Below are 27839 nucleotides of genomic sequence, written 5' to 3'. Positions count from 1 at the left end.
TATTTCCAGGACTTTTTTGAATACATTTTATAAATAAAAGGCTTTTTTTTAACTTTAAGAGAAGTAGATAGAGAAAGAAAGACCCAAGAAGAACATCAAGATAGAACAACAGTAATGTGAGGAGAATCAGAAGAAAATGGAATAATGAAAAAATTTTAATTGCCTGAAAGAAGACAAGAAACATTAGAAAAGGAAATGTTCCTTGGACTGGAAAACCTAGAGGTGACTAGCGAATGTGACTGAAAAAGTAGAAATGAACAAAGAAAAATGAGACAGCAAGCACGGACTAGGCTTTTTTAAGAACACTGACTTTTTAGGAAAGAAGAGATAAGATTTTAACTAGTTATGATGAGTTCCACTTGCACATGGACTGAGAACCAGCCCCTGAGGGTTGAGTTGAGGTATCGGGTCCTAGAAACTAGGGTGGTCCACAGCTCTAGCTGCCCAGCATATATATTATCTGCATCTTGAATGGCTAGAAGAACAGAGAACTCTGCATTTTAGGCTGGTAAAGTTTTCCCAAAGTTCAGAACTACTCTTGGATGTGGTGGTTGAACCCTATAGTAATACGGTCCTGGGGCCTCCAGAGACAGTGCCTCCATCTCTACTCTCATAGTCAGAAACTGCCACTTCTGCGTGAGCTAGACGGCTTGTTCCCTGCAGAGCCAGAGGACGCGAGCTGGGTGTGGGAATGAAGAAGGACGCAAAGCACCTCAGCCACAGCTGGAGTCTGGGCAAAACCCTCCTCCTTTAGAATATCAAGGGCGGGTGGCGATAAATCAATAATGTGAATGGAGAAGAGGGATACCAATCAGCAAGAGTAAAACACAAACTTTAGGCACTTTTGTTTGGCAGACTAAACTGGAAATATGACCTCCTTCCATCCCAAACCCCCATAAGAAGAATAAATGCAGAAGCAACAAATTCTAATTAAAGTTGGTGCTGTTCCTTCAAACTGGCAGAGAAAGTAGCAATCTCATTATTATGCAATAAGGCCAAAATTCCTTTAAGAAAAGAAATAATTTCATGGAAAAAGGATTAGATTGTGTTGTCTCTGAGGAAAATGAATGCTTCTTATTGCAATGTGTGCCTATGTTCTAGGTGACATAGAGATCACTTTAGTGGGAAGACTGGGACTATTAGGAGATTCACCTTCAAACTTACTCATGAGACTTGAGTTCATTACCCTCTGGAGCCCCAAATGACTGAGAACAACAACAACAACAAAAAATGAATGCTCATTCAGATGAAGTCTGAGGTTATGGAAGAAAAAAACCAAGGGATGAAAAACCTTCTTTGGTCGGAAGTGGTTAATATTTCTGAAGGATGAGATGAGGCCACCAGACTGAGAAGTTTGGAAGAAAGAAATGCAAGAGGATGGGGAGGAGGCATCAGAGGAATGAAGGGGATGTTCTCCTTATGAGGCCTAAATTTGAAAGGTCCTTCTCTTGGGTGGTTTGTCAAGCCCTTTCAGAAAGGTTATTGGAGAGCCATATGGTGGTGGCTGACAGGGAAGGTTGGCTAAGATAGGGCAAACCTAACACGCCTCATTTATTTGCAAGCTTTATCAGAGAAAGGATCTATTGGTGGGAGCAAGTTGGGTCAGCACTAATTTAATCAAGCTCTCACACACTCAGACACTCTTTAGGTCAGTATGTTATAGAGGAATCCAGTATGCACAGGACAGTGTCATTCTAGGACAAGACCTGTGTCAATCAATACTTGACTTCTGTAGGGTTGAGGCCATGCTTCCTCCATATGCTAAGAGGAACCTCCGTCTGCTTGGAGTCCACCAACAATAGGCTGCCTGGCTACATGTTCAGGATGACTGCCTCTCAACATCTGAAATAAAACTTTTCTCTGTGCTCACCAGAAGGCTTCAGTTTCATGAAATAGCCCAATTGCATAAAAATAGACTGGGAGTGGAAAAACACTCTGGCAAAGGGATAAAAAGTGTGGGTAAAGACCAGAGTGCCATTTTAATGTGGTTGGGCTGTGCCTGACTGGTAGTTTAAAGGAGTTATGCTGAGGCAGACTGACTGAAGTAGAGTTTTATTGATTTTGCTTTTATTTTTTAATGGGAGAGACTTGAGCTTTATATAGGCTAAGGGTAAAGACACAATGAGAGTCAGTGGTTAAAGATTTAGGAAAGAGAGGGCATAATTAATGGAGGAAACTGACCATAAAAGGTTTGGTTTAGTTTATAGCCTCTTTTCAGAAAGGGAAATTTAGAGATTCTTTTAAATTTCTAAGTTAAGACACTTATTCCACAGTTCCCTAGGTAAATATTAATCAAGTATTACAAAGTGTTAATTAAGACTTGATCGGAGTCATTTAAATTATCTTTTAACTTCCCCAAAAAGCAAATATAATCAGGAAAGATCCCAATGGAGTACTGGTGGGGAGAAGGGAATCTTATGTTTGGGAAAAGGCTAAGTCATCTGAGATTCCTATCAAAAAAGTTTATCAGTAAATTAACAAGCCTGTTTGTAACAAATTGAGAAGGTATTCACAATGATAGGGTACCTAATGTTGAAAGATGAACAGGACATTAAATAAATCATGGAGACGGTAAGAAGAAACCAGGTTTAAAGGGCACAGCAAGAGCTATATATCCATAGTTGTAAAGTGTATTCGTATATTATTTACACAAAACTTCCAAGAGAAAATAACACTAACCTTAAGGTAGCATATCTGTAAATTTCATTCTTCTTATCCCCTTCTTCTCAATGTAACGTTTTCTGCATTAAGTACCTTCCCTAAGTAACATCACTATGTTCCTGAAGCTACTAGATGACCATGGTACATCCACAGGAAGTCAAATCAAAGCACTAGCAGCGTTGATTTAGCATGGTAAAGCCTCAATTTCCTCACCTACAAAATGGGGTTAATAACAGTACTTAAGCTCATAGGAAGGTTGAGAGAGGTCGTTGAGAAAGTACACAAATGCTTGTTAAATGGTAGACTGCATGTAGTATTATGTACATGAATTTCACAGGTTTGCCATGTTTTGTCTTCATATGAAGGAATAATGTATAGTCAGATAAGAGTGAAGACACAATTTGTTTGTTTCTACCAAGGACAAAAGGTCTGTGGCAGCAGAAAAGAATTTGAGAAAGATATAGAAAAAAGGGCAGATGCACAATGAAGAAGAAAAGACAGACTTGATGGAGGTGCTAGGCAGAGGCTTTGTGGGGAGGGAGGGTTGGGACAAGGGCAAAATTAATTCAACAGCTTTCAAAGACAAGCAGTGATTAGAGCAGAAATAGAATTGCTTCTTTACTTAGAGGTCTAAAACTAAAAATATGGTAACTTTGAATATTAAAGGAGCTACTATTGTTGTGATTATCAGTAATAAACAGTATAATGTAGTATGATACTTACCATGATAGTCTGGACATGTATTTTTTGTGTGTGTGTGAGGAAGATGAGCCCTGAGCTAACATCCATGCTAATCCTCCTCTTTTTGCTGAGGAAGACCGGCTCTGAGCTAACATCTATTGCCAATCCTCCTCCTTCCCCCCCCCCCCCGCCCCAAAGCCCCAGTAGATAGTTGTAAGTCATAGTTGCACATCCTTCTAGTGCTGTACGTGGGACGCGGCCTCAGCATGGCCGGACAAGCGGTGCGTCGGTGCGCACCCGGGATCCGAACCCAGGCCACCAGTAGCGGAGCGCGCACACTTAACCACTAAGCCACGGGGCCGGCCCTGGACATGTATTTTTAAATAAGATTTTAACGTCTTGTTAAATTTAGAACTGGTAAGGCATTTTGGGTGTACAGGGCTAGGGCAAGGGATTTATAAACATATCTGGAAAGATGTATCTGAGATAAATGGACATAAAGTGAGAGAATAAAATTAGTATGTCTAGTAATTTCACTGTAAATTCATCAGGGCTTGAATCAAGAGTGATATATGATATATATATGATACTGAGAGAGAGAGACACACATACTTATGTCTCTATCTATCTATCTAATCTGGTATCCTTTTTTCAATGCACTTGGAGAAAAAGCTAGAAAATGGAAAAGCAATTCATGACTGGCATGTGAAAAGTCACTTCTTCAAAATTCTTTTCCTCCTATTTAGTTCTAATTTTATAAATGAAAAGTCAGGCATAGTAAATAAAATTATATTTCTATCTTGCTTTAATATATAGCACAGTAGGTAGGATAAATATATAATGAATACTTTTAATGATACTGTAGAAGATAAGAGTGAGAACTTTTTTTGAATCCTGACTACCAACTCCTGGCTTTGTGACCCAGAGCAAATGATGCGAGCTTTCTGTACGTTAATGTCATCATTTGTAAAATGGGGATCATTATAATGCCTACCTCGTAGGGTTGTTGTGAGAGTTCGTTAATTCATGTTCCGAGTGCCTGGCATATAGTAAGCACACAGTAAATGCCAATTAAGTATTAAACAATTGCCTTAGCCTTCGACGGTTAGCCTTCAAGGAGTCCTAGGAAGTGGCTTCATCTAGGAAAAGGTTGCGACTTAAAACATATATTAGTATATTTGACAAGGAAAAAAAGTTTTGGCTATAAGTAAGATTGTTTGGGTAGTACTGGGACAATTTCTGTCACCCATCCTACCCAATCTTCCAGAAGATCTTTGATGGTAAGGCACACAACCACCATCTTTGATGGTGGCCACAGTTCTGTTTCTGGCCCAGTCTAAGAACTCCCTCCCAGCTTCATCCTACCTTGCCATGGGCAAACATAACGCTGACTGGTCTCCCTGGCTCTTGCAGAAAAGCTTCAGTCTTCTTTACCCATACTTTACTACCCTCATTAGGACTGAAGATTGTTGAACTCCAGTGGGAAGGGGCCTAGCTGCCAGGTTCCCTAGCAGCCCACATTCCAAAGCAGCCCATGAAAGCGTGGGTTGGGTGGCTTTTCTCTACAAGGCCCTGTTAAGAGGTAAACACAGTCAGGCTCATTGTTAAGTCACTGCTTGGGTGTGAACTGTTTCTGCCTTAGCACCGAACCCCCAGTGCCTAGCCCAGTGTGCACCACATAATAGGTACTAGTAGAACTGAAGTGAAATGAACTGAGAGCCTGATGTCATCCCTATTTACTTCAATCCCCAGAAGCCTCTCAGGTCAGCCATTATCATCCTGAGTCTTGTCTTCACAGTTACTTGTAAATCCTCCAATCTGACCCAACTCCCATTCCTCACCACCCTTCAAATCCTTTCACAGCACCCTTTGGACCTCCTGATCCCCTATATCTTCAACTTCACTTTCAATGTCTTCTCTACTTCCCCACGTAAGCTGCAGCCTTGCTCTCCCACACTTCCTCAATATGTCTCTCAAATACAGGCCATTTGTTTCTCACACCTCCACATGAGGTCTGGAAGGCATCCCTCTTGATCCCTATCACTACTTCCAAACCACTTCTCCTTCTTCTTTCAAAAACGCCAGCTCTTTTGAAATTCTTGTCACGCAGTTGTACCATCCTACATCAGTGTCCCACCCCTAGACCTGAAGGAACAAGAAAGGGAGCTGTGGGACCCAGAAGAAGAGACATGTGTAGAGAAGGCCATGTTGAAGAGCAGAGACATTCAGGTTAGGGACCCAGCCTCCCTCCATCAGATCTGCTGAGGATCCCAATTGGCCAAATCCAACTAGAACCAGAGAGCAAGGAAACCTGTTGGTTTAATCCACAGGTTTCAGCTCCCATGGCACTGAGTGGAACGGAGAAGTGTAGCTCTTGAGGGACAAATGGAAGATATCCAGCTTATACCCAATGCTCTTTTTTGATTGCTATCATCTTCTGACCTCTTACTCTTTGAAGACTTCAGCTCCTAGCTCATTATCTTCCTCCCTACACCTTAGTGACTTCAGCACCCATATGTGTGGCCCCCAGTAATCTTTTTCATCCATTCCTATAGTCACACTCTAAATACTACTAACAGTAATAACAAAATATTGACTTAAAGCATCCCACTCTCTGACCACCACCTCTTATCTCTATAGTTCACTAACTCTAATTATTTAATTGCAATTTTCCAACTTTCTTTAGGCCTCCAATCCACTGGCCTCACACTTTTCCACTATTCATCCACTCTCGCACCTCCACTCTCCTGTCTTCACTTTCCACTACGTCCAGAGGAAATTCCACAGACCCCACTCCCTTGAAAGGAACCTGTCAAAAATCTAAGTCTGGTTAAAGCCAACTATCTGCCTTTTCCAGCGGGGAAAAAACACATAATTATGTTGACTGGTTTCTCTCTATATGTTCTATCACAAGCTTCCAATGGGCATTCCAATCTGCCCAGAATTCCTACACTGATTCTGGTAAGTATGCCAATAACTCTTCAAGAATATTATTTCATACCTTCTTTCTCCTTGAGCCTCTCATACTCTGTAATCTCAGTCTCCTCAGCCTCTCATCTGTTCACCACCAATTCTACAAACCTCCCAGTACCTGCATGCATATCCCTGCCCTCCCTCCTGTTACCATGGAATAAGGGTCCCTCCTCCCACCCCTCTACTTGTGTTCTAAATTCCAACCTTTTCCATTTTTTGAAGAAATTTGTTCCTGTTCTCGTTCTCTTTCTCTCCTGCATCAATTTTTCTCTATTGGATCATTTTTAACTTCAAATGAATATGTCAAGTAATTCCCATCTTAAAAAATGTCTCCTCCATTCCAAATTCTCCTCCATTTCCCATCCAATTTATCCATTCCCCTTCAAAGAAAAACTTGATTGTCTACAGAGACTGCTTTTCTTCATCTCCCATTATTTCCATCTGCCTTCTATAACCAGCATTGCATGGAAACGTTGCTCTTGTTTAGATCTCCAGTGACTAATTTGTTCCTAAGTCACCTGATACCACCTATCAGTAGCATGTGACATAGCTGACTGCACTCCCAATCTTAAATCATTTTCCTTTCTTGGTTTTTGTGAACAACATTCTTTCCCGATTTTCCTGCTCTCTCCCTGGCTTTCCTGCTCCATCTTCTTTGCTGGCTCAATCTCCTTTCCTAGACCTCTAAATGTTAATGACCCTAGGGTCTTCTCTCTCCTGAGCTGTCCGCAACAGTAGGCACTACCCACATGTGTCTATTTAAATTTAAAATAATTTAAATTAAATAAAATTAAAATTCAGTCTCTCAATCACACTAGCCACATTTCAAGTGCTCAACAGGCACATGTGGATAGTGGACAACATGGACATAAGACATTCCCATCATTGCAGAAAGTTCTATTGGATAGGACTGAACTAAACTCTCTCCCTAGGCGATCTCACCCAGTCCCATGGCTTTAAATACCATCTATATGCTGAGTTCTAAATTTATACCTCTAGCTCTGACCCAAGCTTCAGATTTGTACATGAAACTGCCTATTTGACGTAATCAGGCTATTCAAACTAACATCCAAAACAGAACATTTCATTTTCATCCTCTCCTCCTCTTACTCTACCCATGAAAGCTTTTTTCTCTTCCTGTATGTCTATTCTTAGCAAATGAAATCAACCAACCAGTTTTGAAGCCAAAAATCTAGGAGCCATCTTGATTCCCAATATCTACCATCAATGAGTCTTATTGACTCTATCCATAAAATATATCTCAAATCTACCCACTTCTACCTCCACCATCATCTTCCTAGTCTAAGGTTCTTGTCTGAGCTACTATCCTACTCATAGGTGATCCTCTGCACCTAATCTAGCATATAGCAGGTGCTCATTAAATATGTTGAATAAATTAACAAGTACAATCCTACTAGATAGTGCAAAATAATCTAAACTTTTAAAATATTCGGGAATAATAGATATTTGCCACAGAAACTTTAGGAAATAGATTTTTGAAGATAATAAAAACCACTTCCCAGACTTTACTTATGCTTGGTTATGGCTCAGTATCATTATTCATTTTGTCAATTATGAATACATTTTTCACGCTTTTCACAGCACTATAATGTACCCCCATGCATCTGTTATTTGCATTGTCAGTGCAACTCACCTCCCCAAGAGAAATTTTAGTTGTCGCTCCTTCCTACTTAGCCTTGGCTTTCCTGATTAATCCAGTAGCTTCTTGACCTCTTGATTATCTATAAATTCTGTGCCTGTCACAGCCCAGGACTCAGCTCACCCAGCAGCCATTTATTTTGTTCAGAAGTTCCCAACTTTGTTGCTGTCCCTGCCTGCCACCTAGCTCCTCCCTGCAGTCCTCAACTTCCTTGTCAAGAACACTAAACTTTGACCCACCCTTAACTCAAAATAACTCAACCAATAATTCCAAACAATGTCTCCTACTCCACCCTCTTGGACTCTCTGCATTTACTGGCAGCCCCTAAATGCTTGATAGCCCCCATTCGTTTCAGCTGCATGGCAGGTATGGTCAGACTGATTGTTCCTACAGATAGAGGTAATTACAGTAGTGAGGGGATGGAGTAATAGGGAATGCAAAGGTGTCTTCTGGGGCCTGGAGCCTAGTAATTATTAATATGCCCGGCATCTGCATTGCCTGTGTCAGTTTACAAAGCCATCTCAGACACATCATCATCACAGCAATCCAAATGCTATTATTTGCCTACCCAACAATCACCTCTCCTCCACCCGCCTCCAACTTCCTTCTCTCCAAGAGAACATCCATTTTGCTCGGTATCCACCCTCCATCAAAGAGCAGATACAGCATGTGAGTTGTATTTCATCCTCCACCCGACCCCAGCCAGCTTTGAGGTCTCATTCCTTTTACGAATGGGCAAGTGATACAAACATGGCCAGTAAGAGTGAAAGAAAGTGTGCTGTGAGGAGTTCTAGAAAAGGTTTCCTCACCCTTAAAAAAAGATCCTCAGTGACAAGATCACCTCTTTTTTGGCTCTGGAGATTGCCCTGTCTGGATGTAATTTGTGAGACCACTAACATCTTCTATTAAATGAGGAGAGAGAGTCTTAGGTTGAAGCCATTGCTGAGAACAGCAGAGTGAGAAGACGAAAGAAAACTACATCCTTTGTAATATTCCTAAGCTGTTTTTCATACTGCCCTACCTCTGGACTTCCAACTACGTATTTGTAAACCCAGGGGATTCTAATTCCAACAAAATTTGAGAGGCCCTGACTTTTAAGCCCACAGCTATAAACTTTCACCACCACTTACTAGCTAAGTAATCTTAGGCAAATTATTTAACTTTTACAGAATCCATTTCTTTATTTGTAAGGAGGGGAATAACATTCATCTCATAGCCTTATTGTAAGGAAATAGGGTTACGAGGATTTGACGGCAGACTGAATATGGGAAGTACTGTGAGGTCCATCAGCCAGAAAATGATACCAACAAAGTCCCTAAGTATTTCCCAAACCTGCCTGCTGATATAAATTGACACACTGGTTAGATAAGCTGATGTCAGGACTCTCCTCTGGAGATTCTGATTCAGTAGCTCCCTACTGGACTCTAAGAGACTGTATTTTTAAAAAAACTTTCTAGGCTCTAGGCAAGCGTCAAAAGCAAGCAAGTCTGAACTTAGCAAAAGAATACATGATGTAATACTCCTATGCAGCAGGAGTTAGGACTTCTGGTTTCTAAATCTAGGTCTGCCATTACTTCACTCGGGCAAGCTGTTTCACCTTTCTGGACCTGTTTAGTCATCAGTATACTTGTCCTATCTAACCTACAGGTCTATAGGGGACTGAAGGCAAATCACATTTGGGGTGAAAGGGCTTCTCTAATCTCAGTATTTTTACACTGCTGCAATGTGGATTAAGTAGACATAAAAACAAGCAAAACTAGGATTGGCGGAGGCATTGGCTTTGTGGTAAAATTAACTGAAATTATTAATTGTAGGACGATGCCTTCTCTACCTTGAGCCACTGAGCTTCCACTGCTCTCAGGATCATGGCATAACTTGAGGTGATGACCCTCAGCTACTCTGGTCACACTGTTTGAGATCCGTGAATACGCCTAGAAAAGTTACAAACAAGAGTGTCGGGCAAGAGGAGATTTGGATGAGGGCCCTAAATTCTATTTTTTGTACCAAGGTAACTTTCACCGGCAAACACTTTCAGTAACGTCTACAAGTGCAACAGAAACATTTCCCTTGGCACTTAAAAAACAAAAGAAACAAAAGGCGACTATGCCATTGGTCTCAGGGGGACTTCACAAAGTTGGTAGCGCAGGACACCTCCTAACTTGGGAGCTCCGGGGCCTGTAGGACTCACAGGTGGCCTGATCTCAGCGCATAGATGATCTGACGTCGTCAGAGGACCAAACCAAACTTGTCCAGCGCTTAACATGCCCAATTTCAGTTTACGCTTGAACCACAGCCGCGTGAAGCCGCCACCAAAGCCCTAAAGCCCGGACTTCCGCCTCTGGCCCTGAGCTCTTGCCAGCGCAGGCAAGCCCAGCCCAGCCCAGCCCAGCCCAGCCCAGCCCAGCCCAGCCAGTGGCTCCACACGCCGAGTTTGAGTCTCCTCAGCGCCCGTAGTTCTTGAACTTTCACCGCCCCTCAGCGCCGGCGCCGCGGATGGCACGCATGCGTCGTTCCTTTGAATGGCTGGCGCCCTTATCCTAGCGGCGGCGGGGGCCGCGGGGGCCGCGTTCCTGGCCCTGCGGCTGTGGGTGGTGCTTCATTCTCGGGTCGCCGTGCCGCGGGAGTCTCTCAGTCTCCTAGTGGTGGCTGGATCCGGTGAGTATCGGGGCGGTGAGTCTCGGGCTTGGGTCGGTGACTACAAACCCCAGAGTACACCGCGGCGCTCTTCGCTGGTCTCCTTAGCAGTTTTTGGAGCGTTGCATCCTGAGATTTGTAGTTTCCCTGCGTTGCCGGAACCGGGCGGCCCAGCCGGGGCAAAATGCTGGTCGGCAGTCGCGGCCCAGGCGTCGTTGATGACAAATGAGCAACACTTGTCTGTAATTAGGCTTCTCTGTAGCGCATATTTTCCTAACAAATTATTAGCGAACCGAGAGGACGCAGAAGCCTTTTGATGCTAACGTGCAATTTCTCTGAATAAAAATTGCTCTGTTGTATTATTAATCTGGGCGTTTTGTATGTAGTTTAGGAATCACGAATACTACATGATGAATGTGGCAAAGTGAATTGTCACGTTTATAAATATACAAAATCCACGAGGATAAAAACAGTTATCTACTGAGGTGAAACAATACTTAAGGATATTATGTCCGAGTATGAACAACAAGCTGGCCTGTCAGGTAATACAGTCTGAACAGACACAGCCTGAACAGACACAGCCCACCAGCCCTGTAGGCACTTGCAATTTAAATGGACATTTCTGACAGAGATATACAAATCATGCTGTGTACATTTAGAAATGCCAGGAAATTGCATCCAGATAGAACAATATTTATAGTATGAGCAAACATTCTAAACTTAATGTTCAAGTATAAGTCATTACTTTATTCACTTAACGTATTTTGAGCCATACAAGAGGCCAGGCACTATGCCAAACTCTGAAAATAACAAAACTGACTAGTACAATTTACCAGTGGAGTGCTCACTGTGTCCCAAGCAGTGTGAAAGGTACAAGGATACAGTAGTGAATGAAATGGAGAATATAGAAAAATTAACAGAAAACAAAAAACAAAATGGGTGCTCGCCACAATGAGCTAAGCGCTGTAATCAGGGAGGCACAAACTGCCGTGGAAGTCTTCAGGAAGGGTGCCAATTGATCTGAACTTGAGACAAGAAGCTTCCTGGAAGAAGTGATGTCTAGACTGAGACTTGAAAGATGACCAAGACAAAGGGGATCTGGGGCTTTGAGGGCTGAGAGGATGTGAAAAGAAGTCAGTAGCACTTGGAATGGCCAGAGGTGAGAGAGCACTATTGCGTTGAGTTCAGTGTGGGGAGGTAAAGCCAATCCAGATCCTAAAGGGCGTTTTAAACCCTGCTCTGTGGAGCTGTTGACACTCCACTCCTTCATACCATGTAGGGATTAGGACCACAGGCCTCTGGATTGATGTAACGCTGGAGTTGGATCACATCTCTGCCACTTAGTATCTTGGTGATCTTGGGCATATTAGTTAACCTCAGTGAGCCTTCTGTTTCCACCTTGAAACATGTCGAATGAGAAGAGGAAAAGGAGAGATTAAATGTAGTAGGATTTAAAGTGTTTAGCAAAGTACTTGGCATATAGTAAGCATTTAATTAAGTGGACAGTTAATAAATGGTGGCTATTGTTAGTCCTGGTAGCAAAGAGATCTTTTAAAGTACTTTTGAATGGAGAGTGAACCACTTAAATCAAAGCTTTCCCAAAGATCATTCAGCCTGCGTTGTCAAGAGAATGTTTTGACAAAGACTGAGGTAGGGAGACAAGTAGGAGCCTTTTGAATAATTCTGATGACAGATGATGACAGCCTGACTAGGGTGATGGGTGTGGGGATGGAGAGAAGTGTATGCATTTAAATGAGATTTAGGAGATGAAAAAAATCACAGGGCTTGTGAGGGCTGAGGGAAGGAGGGACCCAAGAATGATGTCCAGGTTTCTGTCTTGAACAAATGGATGTTAGAGCCATTCACTTAACAATTAAATTTGATGGACTGGGAACCAAAATTAAGATTGAGAATTCACCTGGCAGGTGGTGCCCTCTGTCATTCAGGGTAGGGAGAGATTGAAGACCTCAAAGAATCATCCAAGTCAAAGAAAGACTTGTAGTCATATAAACTGTCTAGTAGTTTATGCCCAAAATTTTGGAGGAGGGGGAAGGCATTTTCACTGTTTACTGTGAATACCAAAAAACATTTAATCCTTAGATACCGTTAAATATTATTAGTTGACCACTTATATTCAAAGAATATCAATCAAAATTACTACTTTTCTTTGAAGCACCATGTGATCTCCTTAGGCAAATTTTAGATTTAATATCAAACACTCATCCATCCATCCATTCAATAATAGGAGTGCCTACTATTTTCTAGGCCCTGGGGATACAGCACTAACAAAATGAACAAAAATCCCTGCCATCGTGGTGCTTAACCTCTAATTGAGCAAGGGTGGAGGGAGACAAAAACAAAAGAATAAGTAGACTGCATAGTAAATTATACAGTGATAAATACTGTAAAGTAGGGAGAGGGAGTTGCTCTTTAGACAGAATTGTCAGGAGAAGCCTAACTGGGAAGATGACAGATATCCAACAGCAAGAAGGCGAGAATGGCTGGAGTAGACTGAGTAAGGGGGGAAGAAGCGGATGAGGTCCAAGAGGGAACAGAGTAAGGGGTCAGATTACAAGCAGCTTTTTATTCCGTGTGAGAAGGGAAGCCATTGGAGGGTTTTGAGCAGAGGTAAATAATTTGATCAACTTTTTTAATAGCATCCTACTGGATGCTGTGCTGGGAATAGACTGAAGTGGACCCTTGACTAGACAAGTGGAGCTGGGAGGACAGACAGAGAAGCTATGGTCATAGTCCTTGTGCGAGTGATGTGGCTTGACGCAGGGTGGTAGCAAAGGAGGTGGTGAGAAGTGATTACATTCCGGATATATTTTAAGGTAGAACTGAGAAGATTTAGTTCCCAAAGAATTTATCTTAATAAAGAGTAAAATGGAAGACAAAGCCCATCATTTTAATTGCCTTTATTCAGTGGCAAGGTTAAATTTTCAAAGAATGTATTCAGTGAGGATTTCCTTAAAAAAAAAAAAGAGACAGAGCAGGGGTTATGAAGTTTTAATTGCAGTGGAAGATGTGGATATTAGGTTTTTATCCTTAATTGTTCCAGCTGTGAAAAACAAGTACCTGCTTTGCAAACCACCCCAGTTTTTCAAGGCTAAAAATGAAAATACTAAAATGAGTATAAATCAGATGTGTAAATTACTTGCCCCAGACAAGACATGGGTGGCAAGTTATAAAGTTAAAGTATGATTCTAATTCTTGAAACTTGCACTTAGCCTATGCCGATTTCATTTCTATATCTAATTCCTTCTGGAATCCAGTGAGTAATCCTTCCCTTTTCACTGTAAGAAAGTATATGCGTTGGGAGAAAACACATGCTTAATTTGTTTGGTTATCCTTGTCTATGTTCGCTTTATCACTATTGAGAGCGCATTCTTACAACAATAAGGAGGGGGGAGCTTTGTAGATGGGGCAAAATGTGACCAGAGGCGAGGAGGAGGTACCAAATAAGATGGAAACAGAGACTGCTAAGGACATCAATCTGGCTGAGGCTGGGAGACTGAGAAATGAAACTGAATAGGTATGATAGGGCTCCTTGATAAGAAGTTTGATTGCTTTGCTGAAATAATATATAGTTAATGTGATAGGGAAATGTTCTTTGGGGTTTTTTTCCATGAAGGAAACCTCAGTGAACACAGATGATTTTTAAATTCATGGTTTTGAAATTAAAGTAATAAAATTTTGGAGATTGTACAATTTCAAAAATTGAACATACAGTTGTTTGGTGAAGCTGGTAAATATGTATTTGAGGGCCGGTGGTGTGCTGAGACCTCTGTTAGAAGCTGAGGTTACGGTGGTGAACAAAAGTCTTCCTTAGGAAGTCCTGAATCCTGCGGTCAGTGCTCATGCCTCCCTGACGTTACTTCTCAACACAGAAGCGTTCAGTGACTGTCTTCCCATTTTTCCACCTACTTTCCTGACCTTACTTCACCCTCATCCTTCCTCCCAGTATTCTCCCCTTCCCTTGTACATACATCTCAGATCTTGCCATCTCATGTCCTAATAATCCTGCCCCTGCCCGATGGCCTCCCTACGCCTATCTGTCCATTAGCCTCACCTTTCAAATCATCTCAGCCTTTACCATGGATCTTCCCTACTCTTATGGCATTGATTTTTCATAACCATTTGCTTACTTCCCCATTTAAATTTAAATTTAAATTTTTAAACCATTTAAACCATTTAAATTTTTCTTACTGTCTTGCATCGTTCTTTGTATGTGTGTGTGTGTCCTGCCCCTCTCCCACCAGGCTTCTCTGTAACAGGAGCTGTGTCTTATACTTCTGTGTACCTTCCTCAGCACCTACTGCTGGTGGTATAATACTGCTTGTATTTTTATACGTTTATTAGCCTCTTCACTCAGATGAAAGTAGTATTTATACAAGGGCACAGATTATTGTTTCCAAATGTTCCTTCTGTCTTTTAAGAAATACACAGAACATAACATTAGTATAACATAGTCAAATGGATATGTCCACTGGGAGTTGCTTAACCTTTGGCCTTCCGATATTTTTTCCAGGCGGGCACACTGCCGAGATCCTGAGGCTGCTGGAGAGCTTGTCTAATGCCTACTCCCCTAGACATTATGTCATTGCTGACACTGATGAAATGAGTGCCCATAAAATAAATTCTTTTGAACTAAATCGAGCTGATAGAGACCCCAATACCAAGGTAAGTGATAATTTCTATTTCTAAGAGAGTTACAAGTTGTATATTGAGTTTAATTATCTCTGGAAACAGTATCATGGCACTTTAGTACCCTGCCCACTCAAGGTAGTCAACTGTTTGTGGCTAATGAAATATATTTACTTTACTACCAGAAGATTAGAATTTCTTTAAAATAAATCTTCAAATAAAATGGTTGCTTAAATTTCTTATATTCTCTTTTATTCTCCAGAAATAGAGGAAGTTGTTTTCCAGTTAATTCCAACTGTGAAAATTGTTTTATTTATACTTACATCCATAAAGCATCCAGTTCATGTACTTACTGGCTCTTCATTAAAGGTCTTTGTCAATGTATTGCATTTATATAATTTGATTTGTCTATGACTACTTATTCTTCAAATTGTACTTGTATCTGCCTTTAAAATTACTTCTCCACCCCAGGTTGCTCACTTCATTTTAAAATTTTAGTCAGAATTTGGGGTAAAAGAAAAAAAGTGAAGCTACTTCTTTATGAAGGAAGAAAACTATTCCTTGAGGAATTCCTTGACGAAGAGCTATTCCTTGTGTAGATCGTCTCCATCCATCTCTTTCTCTGGTACCTGCCCAGCCATGGGGCTGCAACAGATAATTCAGGAGTGGACAGCTGACCCAGCTCAGGCCACTCAGAGTGCTTCTCTGGGCTTTTTGGAGTTGGGGACCCAGAGAATGGAGGCAGTCTTTCTTCAGGGGCAAACTCTCTAAAAGATAGAACTTGGGAGCTGCTGGCAGTCATGTTTTCACCTGGCGGATAAAGACAGACTACAGATAGAGAAAAGAATGCAGTTAATATACAGGAAGAATAAAAAGAGAAAACAGGTAGTGAGTCCTGCCTTCAGTGAGTCCAGAGGCCCAGCTGCATCTGTGGGTCCTGGCTTGGTGGTTCTTATCTTTCTCGGAAATCAAGATCCACTAAGCTAACTCCTCTCTCACTTCACCCCCCTTCCCCCTCCTGCTCCCCACCCCCTGGCCTTTTTTCAGCTTGTTTTAGTTGAGTTTTGGTCACTTGTAAACATGGTCCCTAACTAAAATACTATTAAAATGTATTCTTGGAGAATCCAGGTCAGACAAGATGAGAATCTGCCTGCTGTTATTCAGCCATGGCAAAGTGTATGGTATGTTTTTTCTATGTGGGAAATGAGCCAAAATGCTTCATTTCTGTTTTAGGAGTCAATACTGTGTTAGTTTCCTAGGGCTGCTGTAACAAAGTACCACAAATTGGATACTTAAAACAACAGAAATTTATTCTCTCTCAGTTCCAGAGGCTAGAAGTCCAAAATTAAGGTGTCATCAGGGCCATGCTCCTTCTGAAGGCTTAGGTGAGAATTCTTCTTTGCCTCTTCCTAGCTTCTGATGGTTGCCGCCAGTCCTTGGCATTCCTTGTCTTGTAGCAGCATCATTCTGGTCTCTGCCTCCATTGTCACAGGGCCACTCCTGTGTCTCTGTCTTTACATGCCCTTCTTATAAGGACACCAGTCATTGGATTTAGGGCCGACGCTAGTCCAGTGTGACCTTATCTTAGCTTGATTACATCTACAAGACCCTGTTTCCAAATAAGGTCACATTCACGGATTCCAGAATTTTGGGAGGATACTTTTCGTCCCTGTGAGCCAGTAGTTGATTTTTTAAATAATGTGTGAGACAGATAATAGTATCCCTTATTTTACAAATGAAAGAATTGAGGCTCAGAGATGTAAATAACTTGGCCAGGGTCCTGCCAAATATGCGGCGCTTACCTAAACGTGTCTTCTCCAAAGCCTGTGCTTTTTGCGCACATGCCACTCTGCCTGTTTTGTACATTCTTTTCCAACTCAAAATACTAAGTGAGAAAAGAATGCCTTAGGAGTTCTTATCTAAGGCATCAGAGACTAAAAATGTTATTTAATCTCTTATAAATAGTACTGTAATTTAGCAGACTACTTAAAAAATATAAAGGTTAAATAAGTACAAAATTCTTATTGTTTTCAGCATAAGGAATAGGCATCTTTGTTTTTACCCAATTATTAGTGTGCATATTCTTTTCTTCTTTCTGAAGTTGCATCCAATTTGGAAGCTCCAGTTTTAATTTAGCATACATATTGTATATTTCCCTCCAGGTCTATCACCATATGTATTGTTTATTTGCTGAATTATTTCGTGGTTTAGTGAAACATTTGGAAGATTGTTATATATTGTGAATCAATGATGACACTTTACAACCCAGTAAGTTAGGTTTGATTCACTTTAATAAGAAAGCCAAAGATTTTGGATTTTTTTAGTGCTATTAATTTTTCCTGTTATCAAAGTAGCACCACCGTGTAGGACTAAGCGTTTCTGTCTGACTTCCTTCTTCCATCAGTTAATTTACTGCTAGGGCAACGCAGTCCCCGCTGGAGAAAAAACACTATCCCATTCCTGAAAGGGTTTCAACTCGTAAATCTGAAGCTGGGAAGAGTTTCTGCAGAGATGCAGAGGAGAACCGTTGAGGGCGGTAGCGTTAACATGCCTGTTGTCCTTTCTGCTGGCTACGCCTTTGTGCCACACTTGAGGGAGAGGAGGCAGGGTGGAGAGACACCTTCCCACCAAGCTTTGTTAAAAGGGAAGAATCCGCTTACTCCTCTCTTTCTACACTACTTAGCTTAGGGGAGTTCTACCTGCAGCCCCCCTGGAAGCTACCATTGTACCTTCCATGGAACTCACAAGACTGGGGAAAGGAGAGATCTTAGTGAAGAAATCAATAGTCATCAATACATTTGCTGGCAGAGCCTCATCAGCCAAGAATACTGAACGATCTAGGTCTGCGCTTTCTAGTACAGTAGCCACCAGTACTGGCCCAGCACCGCTTACTGAATAGTCCTTCTCCTACTGATCTGCAGTGCTGCCACTGTTATATCAAGTTTCTATGTATGTGTAGCTCTGTATCTGAGCTTTCTTCTTTGTGAACTGGTTCGTTTGTCCTTGGGCTAATATCGAGCTCCCTTTGTCTTACTCTTCAGAACCGTCTTAATTGTTCTTTTTTTTTTCACAGAGGTTTTTGAATTAGCTTTGACAAGTTCACAAAGAACCCTGTTGGAATTTTTATTTGAATTGAATTGAATCAATACATCAGTTTTAGGAGAATTTACATCTGTGTAATGATATCTTCCTATCCAGGAATATCATCTATCTCTCCATTATTTAGATCTCCTTTAATACTTTTCAGTACCATTTCTAATTTTCTTTATAAGAGTCTTGCCTATCTTTTGTTGTTTTTATTTCTAGGTACCTTGTGTTGTTTTATTATCGTTGTAAGTGATGTATCTTTTATAAGAACCACCTTGCTACACTCTAATTAATCGTAATAATTTGTACACTTTTTGTTATCTATGAAGAGAATCTCATCATCTGCAAATAGTAACAATTATGATTCTTTCTTTCTAATCCTTACACCTTTTATTCTTTTTCTCATTTTGTTGTTAGAGCTTTCAGAACAGTGATGAATAGAAGCAGTGTAGTGGTCATCCTTGCATTATTTCTGATTTTAAAAATTGCCAGGAGTTTTATTTTAAATCATATTTGCTTCTTGATTTTTATCAAATGTCTTTTCTGCAGCCTAGATGATCATATAGTTTTTCTAATTTTGTCTGTTTACATGGGCAATTACATGTCATGAACTATTCTTGAATTCCTGGAATAAACCCAACTTGTTCATAGTGTGTTATATTTTAATACATTGCTGGATTTTGTTTGCAGACATATCGTTTAGGATTTTTTCATTTATGTTCATGAGTGAGATTACCCTTTACTTTTCCTTTCTCATGCTGTTCTGTAGTTTGGGTATCAAGGTTACACTAAGAGTAGGGTGTATACAACTTTTTGTTCTTGGGAGGAATTTGTGTAAGTATGGAATTAATTTTTAAGTTTTGTAGAACTTGTCTGTAAAACTACCTGGCCCTGATGTGTTCTTTCTGTTATGGTTATAGGACTCTTCAGGCTTTCTTTTTCTTCTTAAGTCAATATTTTTCTAGGAATATGTCCATTTTTTGTAAGTTTGCAAATGTATTGGCCTAAATATTTTTGTAATATTCTCTTGTCATTTTTGTAATCTGTGCTGTAGTGTTTGCATGGTATATCTTTCTCTAGCTCTTTATTTTTACTTTTTGGTGTGTCATTGTGTTTTAGGTGTGTCTTTTATGAATGACATATAGCACCATTTTTAAAATTCAAAACCGAGAATCATTCTTTTTAACTAGCATGTTTGGTACATGTACATTTATTGTGATTATTAATGTATTAGATTTATTTCTGCTATTTTATTTGGTTCTTTTGCTTTGAGCCTTTTTTCCCCTCTTTTTCTGTCTTCTGTTTGGATTAATTTAGCTTTCTTTGTCTTCCCTTTTTCCCTTCTCCTAGAATGGAAATTATTCTACTCTCTTAGACATTATACTTAAGTTGTTAACAAGGATACCTAATTTAAAGTCAAAAACTTAATATCTCCGTCGTCCTCCTGAAAAACAAGGCTTTTGGCATGTTTTAACTGTGACCACCTCCCCCCATCTTATATGTTATTGTTTAGTTTTTTGGTTCTACCTTGTTTTTATAGCACCCAAATTGTTTATTACTATCATTATTTTATGCAGTCAGTGCTTATTTAGATTAATATAGCATTTTCTTTGCTTACCAATGCTTATCTGATGTCTTTCTTTCAGGACTCTGTCTTTTATTAGTTCTTTCATGGAAGGTCTGGATTTATTCTTTCTGTGTTTTTTGTTTGCCTGAAAATGTGTTTTGGTTTTGCCCTTCTTTTGATTGCATTTTGTGTTTAGAATTCTAGGTTGATTTTTTTTTCTTCATAACTATGAATTTAGCATTCATTCATTTATTTAACAAGTATTTATTGAATACCTACTGAGTGCTAGTGACACAGTAGTGAATAAAACATGCAAAAATCTCTGACCTCATGGTGCCTACATTCCAATGGGGGGATAATAAGCAAGATAATTAAGTAAAATGTATAATGTGTTAGTGATAAATGCTAAGGAGAGGACTAGAACAGGTAAAAGGAATGGGGGTAGTGGCAGTTGAAGGGAGGTTGCAATTTTAGGTAGAGTGGCCAGGAAAGGTGACATTTGAACAAAGACGTGAGGGAGGTGAGATATAAAGCCATCTGGGGAAAGAGAATTCCTGGAGAGGAAACAAAAACTGCAGAGAAGGCCCTGAGGTGGGGCTGTGCCTGGCATGTTTATGAAACAGCAAGGAGGTCGGTGTGGCCAAAGCAAAGTAAGCAAGGGAGAGCGAGTAGGTTCTGAGGCCATAGAGGTCAAGGTGGGGCCGTTCGAGTCAGACTTTTTAAGACCTTCTGGTCCATTTTGAGTCTTAGATTGTTTTTTCCCTGTGAGTGACATGGGGAGCCATTGGGAGGTTTTAGGTAGAGGAGTGATGTGATCTGACTTATATTTTAATAGGATCATTTTGGCTCCTAAATAAACTAAAAGGGAAAAGGGCAGAAGCAAGGAAAGGAGTTTGGAGGCTCTTGCAGTAATCCAAATGAGAGACCAGTATGACTTGGCCCATGATGGCAACAGTGGCTATGATAGGAAGTAGTCAGATTCTGGATATATTTTGAAGGTAGAGCTAATAGGATCTGCTGGCAGGTAGCATGCAGGGTGTGGGGAAAAAATGAGGGGTGGAGGATGACATTCAGATTTTTGACCTGAGCTACAAGGAAAATGGGGTTGCTGTTCATTTACCTGAGGAATATTACGTGAGGGAGCAGGAGGGCTGGGTGTGGGATGTCTGTAAACATTCAAGCAAAGGTGTGGACTGTGCACCTATGGATCTATGAGTCTGAAGTTCAGGAGGGAGGTCTGGTCTGAAATATGAATTCTGGAGTCATCTGTGTTTACATGATGGTACTTATAATAGGAAACTGGGTGAGATCACCAGGGGCTAAGTGTAGTTAGAAGATGAAGGGGACTAAGAACTGAGCCCAAGGCGCTCTCACTTTCCAGGACAGAGGAGCTGTTATTGTTGTGGAACTCGCAGGCGTCAGTTTGTTGTTCCTTTGTAGACCTCTCCTCTTGAATCTGCAGGGGCATCAAACCTCAGCCCTAGGTTTCTGGCATAATTACGTCTTCCTCCCCAAACTCGGGGTCACAGGCTGTCTGCTCCCTCTTCATATTCTTGTTTCTGGCAAGTAGGGATTTCCCTTCTTTCCAGTTCAGATCAAATGATCTTTGTTATATTTCTTACAGCGTTTTAATCTGTTTCTAGAAGGAGAGTTTTCAGGTTGTTTTATATTGCCATCTTGCCAGAACCAAAGTCAAATTCATTTTCTAATTAAAATTAGAGTTTTAATATATCCTCTGTGTAGGTGCCTATTCCAGACTATTTGTATAAATAGCATCCCCCACTCACCCGATTTTCCTCACTTTTTTTTTCTGATGTACCTGTACCAACTGCAGTTTCCTAGCTATAGATAATACTCGTGTGGTTAAAGGCCTTGACTATCTCTTTATAATTTAATTTTTTCATGCTTCTTAAGTGAACCAGAAAATCTGTACCATTTTAAGGCATTAACAGTAATTGCACTCTCTGCCTGGGCAAGATGTCTCATCCATATCACTCATAATAAAAGTGCATTGATTCCCACTTGGTTCTGGTGAGAAGCCAAAACCCACATTTTCAACACAAGCCTGCTCTTCCCAACATAAAGACGACCTTCCCAGAAATCAGAGGATACAAATTACCCTCTGTTAGTCATTTAGAATTATCTAGGTAGCATAGGAATTTTTTATTGTTTGGTTTCTATCTTATTCTGATATGGAATTATTCAGTGAACTTCTAAATGTTTTTGCTTGTTTGTAGAAAAAATATTTAAATGCTCAGATTTACCTGTTTATGCTAGATATAAATATAGAGCAGATTTTTAAGCTAAATTTTAAATTAATAATGTAATCTCGTTAATTAAGTGGTAGAGGTGACCTCCTTTTGTTGCGGAAACTCCATTCAATTTTCTCCTAATTCCTTTGATTCAGTGTATTTTTTAATGGTATTTACAATCTTTAGGTACATAATTCACCTTATTTATAATTATGCAAGAGTGAAGAGAAATAATTATTCTTGGTGCACTTTTTCACTCTGCTGTTAGCCTGTGTTTCTCTGAGTAGTTTAAGTAGCTTTTTAAGAGAAACAGGCTTCCCTTGGGAGAAACATCTCAATCCCAGTCGAATAAAGCAACTGAGATTAGAAAGGTGAGAGTGGAAAGCTTAGCACAAAAACAGAAAAGCAGATGTTTAGCTGTGAAATTACTTACGTGAAAAATGTCTTGAAAAACCTTCTAAAGAAAATGTAATTTCCACTGGGATTAGTTCTAAAGTAAAGACTAGCTAAAGTAATATCTTGCTGAAAAATTGGGTAGTAACCTTTTCAAATAGAACCAATTACCAGAGCTATATTATATGGAGGTAAGTGAGAAATCTAACCAGAGCTTTCTTCGTGGAAAGCAGTAGTCTCCTCGTTGGCCTGTGTTTCGTCAGGGACACCCACCCCGGTGAGACATGGAAGGAAATAGGCTCAGGGCGCTGCACTGTGGGTTTTGGTTCATCCTTTTATTGGCTTCCCAGTCTGAGCATGATCTGTTGTTAACCCCTTCCCTTGACAACCTTTACTCTTTGTAGCTTCTGTGAGAGTATGAGTTGGCACCTTCAGGTCATATCACTAGCAAAAAAAACTCAGTGAAAAGAGACTAAAACTTTTTAAAAACTACATAGAAAAACTAAAGAGTAAGCCTTTTTCATATATAAAACAAGAATAGAAGTTGATGAAAACTGATTTGAAGGGTTAAAAATTAGAGCCAACTTTCTTTACTTTTGGGTCACTTAACTAGATTTCTCACTACTCTATAATGAAGCTTATAATGTTTTACCAAGAAAGGTTATTTGTTTGTTCATTTATTCAAAAAAAATTAAATGAGTGTAGATTCTGTACAAGACACTATGCTTATGTGAATATTTCAGCAAATCTTTATTAAATATGCCCCAGAATTAACTGTCATAGGATTGTAAGTGGTTATCTTTCTTTTTCTCTCTAAATTTTATTTCATGTTTTTTTATTCCTTAATTTAAAAACTTTGGACAATAAAGAAGTATATAAAATAAAAAGTGGGAGTTCCCTCTCCACCCCAGTCTCGCTCTTTAGAGGTAAACACTGTACCAGCTTGAGTTATACCCTGCTATAACTTTTTCCCTCTTGTTACTCATGTACTTATAACGAAATATTGTGAATTATGTGTACGTATATACACATCACTACATAAACGGGGGAGGCAGGATACGGCTGGTTTATAAGTCACATCCTGTGTATTGTTTTCAGCTTTTTTTCATTTAACTGTATACCTTGATAGCGTTCCATGCTGGTACATACAGGTCTGCCTTGTACTTTTTCATGATTGCATGGTCGTCTATAGTATTGACATACCATTTTCCCATTGAAGTTTTCAGTTTTTCACTGAATACTGCAGTAAATATTTTTGTACTTATATCATACACATTCTGCATACACATTATATCACACGTTATTGTAACTTTCCAAATTTTCTACAATAAGTGTGGCTGTTACTTTGATTAGAAATAATATTAAAAACAAAAAAGCCCAAATTAAGTAACTGGCTGACATTAAAGGGCATGTCAACCCTTTTCCATTTAGCATTCTGCTGAATTGTTTGTTGAATTCCTGTTTTAAAGATGATGTAGTAAACATATGAAAGAGTATAAATATCATGTGGGGTAGAGACAAATGTAATAGATATCTCAAACAGTTGTCATTCTGGTCACTAAATAAAACCGTCTATGCCCTCTATTCATATTTTTCAGTAATTTGCTCAGGCCAGCAATACTGAGTGCCTCTTCTCTGCAAACCCTACATATGATGCAGTTGCTTTGGACTTTAATCTTCTTGTCTGCATCACGTTCATATCCATGGCTGCCTACATTTATTTCCTAAAACGCTGCATTGCACAAATAACCTATTATTCTAACATTTTCATTGGTTTCCTTAATATGAAAAAGTGTATTTGGAGCGAAAAGCCTATGTCCATTAGAGGCATTCTTTCTAAATCAGAACCAAAATAAGAATACCTGCCATTAGTCATACTATTTTTTTGTTTTGAACATCCACCTTAGATGAAATATGAGGTATAAATATTGAAAAAGAAGAAATAGTCAACAAAAAAATCAACTAAAAGACTATCAGATAAGAGAAGGTCAGGGAAGTGTCAGATGCAAGCTGAATATGCAAAATCAGTAACTTTATTTTATGCCACCTTAAACTATTAGAACAGATAATGAGAAAAGAGCCCTTAAATATTAAATACTGGGAAAAGATCTTGAACAAAAGGAAATGATCGATATGGACCCAATCTTATTGAGAGATGTTAAATATGATGTGAATAAATACAGAAACATGTTTCTGATGTATAAAAACTTATAAAGATTTTCAGTTTTCCCAAATTTATAATGTGGTAGCAGTCAGAATTCTCTTTTCTTCTTTTTTTCCTAACTTTGTTTATTCAACAATACATATTTGCTTTCCCTGTGCCAGGCATTATTAATAGGCAGTTGGGTTACACCAGTGAATAAAACAGACCAAGATAATTCCTTCCATCATGGAGCTTACTTAACTCGAGCTGGATCAGAAAGACAGTAGTACTAGGCGTAGAGAATAAGAAAATCATCCAGCTTGTTGGAAGGTGATCAGTGCTGTGGGAGGATTGCACAGGGATGGGGAGTTGGGAATCTGAAGCAGAGGGAGAAGTTGCAGTTACTCATAGTGCCTTGAAGAAGATGAGGACGCCTGGGGGAAGAGCGTTTCAGGCAGAGGGCAGAGTGTCTGGAAAAGCCGCAGAGCGGGGCATCCCTGGATGTTGGGGGAATCGTAGAGTGTCCTGGTGGCTGGAGCAGAGGGAGTGCAGGGAGAGACGCTAGAGAGGAGATGGGAGGGTGGGGCAGGGAGCCAGTGACACAGGGCTTTGTAGGCCATCGTAAGGACTTCCTCTCTGACTCAAAATAGGGAGGTGTGGAAGGTTTTGCTGAGGAGTAACATGGTCTAACTGCTGTTTTAAAGAGATCACTTTGGTTGCTGTGTTGCAAATAGACTGTAGGGGACAAGCGTGAAACCAAGGAGACCACTTAGGAGGCTGTTGAAGCAATCCAAACAAGAGATAGCATGGCTTGCACCAGTAGGGACAGGAATCGGGGGAAATCGTTGGATTCTGGATGTTCTTTGAAAGTAGAATTAATAGAATTTCCTTACAGGTTGGATATGGGATGTGAAGAAAAGAGAGAAGTCAAGCAGAACTTCAAACCTTTTGGTCTGAGCAGTTGTAAGAATGGAATTGCCATCACTGACCCTGGGAAGTCTGTAGGTAGAGCGTCCCTGTCTCCAAGTGTCTTTATGAATAATACTTCATACCACCAAATGAATCAGCAGCCTCCGCATTGGCTGGAGGAAGCTGGATGCAACTTGGGATTCGAAGGGACTGTCCACGCCTTCCCTGCACTGATTCAGAACCATTTTCTAAGTCCTGCACACTTGCTCTCTCTCTCCCCTTTTTTCTCTCTCTCAACCCAAAAAGGTCCTTCAAGCTTCAGAAATGCTGCTGGAGAGTCCTTCCAGGTGTTGAAGGACTTGTATTATTGTCCTCTTCTCTGCTGCCTCCCCAGCCCATGTCTCTGTCATCCCATTATGCTGCCACCAGGTGGCAGTGCACTGTTGAACGTTGAGCTGTTGGGACCTGCATTACTTCTCAGGAGAGACAGGAGAGGACTGAACTTAAGAATGGCTGATAGAGTGGAGATTTCTAGTATACGTTACAGACTAATCTGGTATGGGGACGATGAGGAGAGAATGTCTCCACTTCTTTTTTAGAAACATCATATATTCTTATTGGGATGATTTTCCTCTCTGTTTGAAAAGACTTTATATGGCTTTAGAACAGTCTTTCCCCCTGGAGAGTGTTTTTATTTAAAAGTTTTATTCACTAAACACCTTGCTGAGGTTGCAGTACTGGGGTATTTGTTTTGTATGCTCTTCTTTGTTCCAGATAGGTAGAATAGCTCCCTAGAAGCTTTGCCTTCGTAAAAGTGAAATCCATCTCAAAAATCAAAAGTGGATATTGATTGATTAGTTTCTCTGTGCAAAATTTGGACTAAGTTTTATAAGAAATACAAGTAAGGAAAGGAAGTGCCCCTTTGCCTCAAGAAGTTTTTGGTACAGTTGGAGAGGCAAAAGTGTAAATACTGGAAACCTTAGGAGTTAATGAAAAGTGTTGCTAGGCAGTGCTAGTGAATAAAAAATAATAAAGTCGCCAACGACCTCTGGAGCCTGGAGTGCAGGGTGAGGCTGAAAAGAGGCGTCCCAGTTGAAGTCTGCCTGTAGACCAGTTAGACTTCCAGACTCTCTACCCTACCCTGGTAGAAAACCCAAGATTTACCCACTGGAAAGGTTGAACTAAAGAGGTTTTGGCTTTGGGAACATCAAGCCAAATGGATGGGGTAAGACATTGCCCTGAAAATCGAGGGCTTAAGGAGAGTAAATAACCACCCCTTGTGCCCCAACACCCACCACTTAGGTCTCCTTTCCAATCAGTTCCCAGAATGCTACATTTATTTCCCCCAGACAGGAGATTGACAGTCAGTTTTGAAGAAACTGATTTGCTCAGGAGAACAGAACTATAGATTCTGACTCTTGGTGTTTTCCCCAATACTGAAATGGTCAAGTCCTGACTCTTCTTATCCTCTGCCTGACAAGCCCCATTCAGTACACAGAGCTTCCAGCCTGCCTTTTAATGGCTCATTCTTTAATATGAACCAAGGTTTCTCAGCGTCAGCACTGTTGACATTGTGGGGAGGCTGTCCTCTGCGTTGTAGGATGTTTCGCAGTATCCCTGGCCTCCACCACTAGATGCCAGTAGCAGTCCTCCCATCTCCGCCCCTCACCCCCGGTCTTGGCGACCCAAAATGTCTCCAGACCTTGCTGAATGTCCCTGGGGGAGAAATCTCCCTCTCCCTCTTGAGAATGACTGGTTTGAACTGGCATCTGCAGACTCCCAGACACTGGAGGAAAGCCTCAAATGTGAGAGAAAGCAAAACTAACAGTCAGGAAAAGGAACTATGAGAAAAGGAATCAGAGGAAAGGGCAAGGTGGGGGGGGCACTTAAGGGAAAATAATATCTTCTGAGAAATGAGATCTGTTTTTAAAAAACCTCATAGAACAAGAAAGACCCTTGGCTATTAAAATTTTGATTGTAGGAATAAAAAAGCGAAAATATTGGAAGATGGTATTGAAGAACTCTGCTGTAAAGCAGAACAAAAAGATAAAAACAGTTGAGGAAAGACAAGAAAATTAGATAATCAAACTAGATGTTGGAGGTCTACTATCCAGAAAGAACAAGGACACAGTAGAAGATTACAAAAAAAGAAAAAGCGATGACCCAAGAAAAATTCCCAGAACTGGAAGGACATGACCTTCAAACTAAAGGACTTTTCCCAGCCCAGTTAAA

The 27839-nt window shown here is 40.4% G+C and overlaps 2 protein-coding genes across 3 annotated transcripts in view; one reads left to right on the top strand and one right to left on the bottom strand.

Annotated features, from left to right (window-relative positions):
• TLCD4 (TLC domain containing 4) overlaps positions 1 to 10296 on the bottom strand; it is a 98168-nt gene extending 87872 nt beyond the window's left edge. The window contains exons 1-2 of one of the 2 annotated variants that reach the window (XM_058538583.1): positions 10164 to 10296; positions 9807 to 9906 (exon numbers count right to left, since the gene is read on the bottom strand). The gene's annotated coding sequence lies outside the window, so the exon portion shown is untranslated. Of the gene's footprint in view, positions 1 to 9806; positions 10058 to 10163 lie in introns of those variants that run through there. The other variant, XM_058538586.1, reaches the window with a different exon arrangement.
• Positions 10297 to 10465: 169 nt separating this feature from the next.
• ALG14 (ALG14 UDP-N-acetylglucosaminyltransferase subunit) overlaps positions 10466 to 27839 on the top strand; it is an 83182-nt gene continuing 65808 nt past the window's right edge. The window contains exons 1-2 of the mRNA XM_058538582.1: positions 10466 to 10630; positions 15141 to 15292. Of these exons, the coding sequence (XP_058394565.1) occupies positions 10495 to 10630; positions 15141 to 15292 (288 nt within the window). The 5' untranslated portion in view covers positions 10466 to 10494. The remainder of the gene's footprint in view (positions 10631 to 15140; positions 15293 to 27839) is intronic.

The sequence above is a fragment of the Diceros bicornis genome, chromosome 4 (assembly GCF_020826845.1).
Source record: "Diceros bicornis minor isolate mBicDic1 chromosome 4, mDicBic1.mat.cur, whole genome shotgun sequence".
In the NCBI taxonomy this organism is placed as follows: Eukaryota; Metazoa; Chordata; class Mammalia; order Perissodactyla; family Rhinocerotidae; genus Diceros; species Diceros bicornis.
This window is presented reverse-complemented; position numbering and strand designations above follow the sequence as displayed.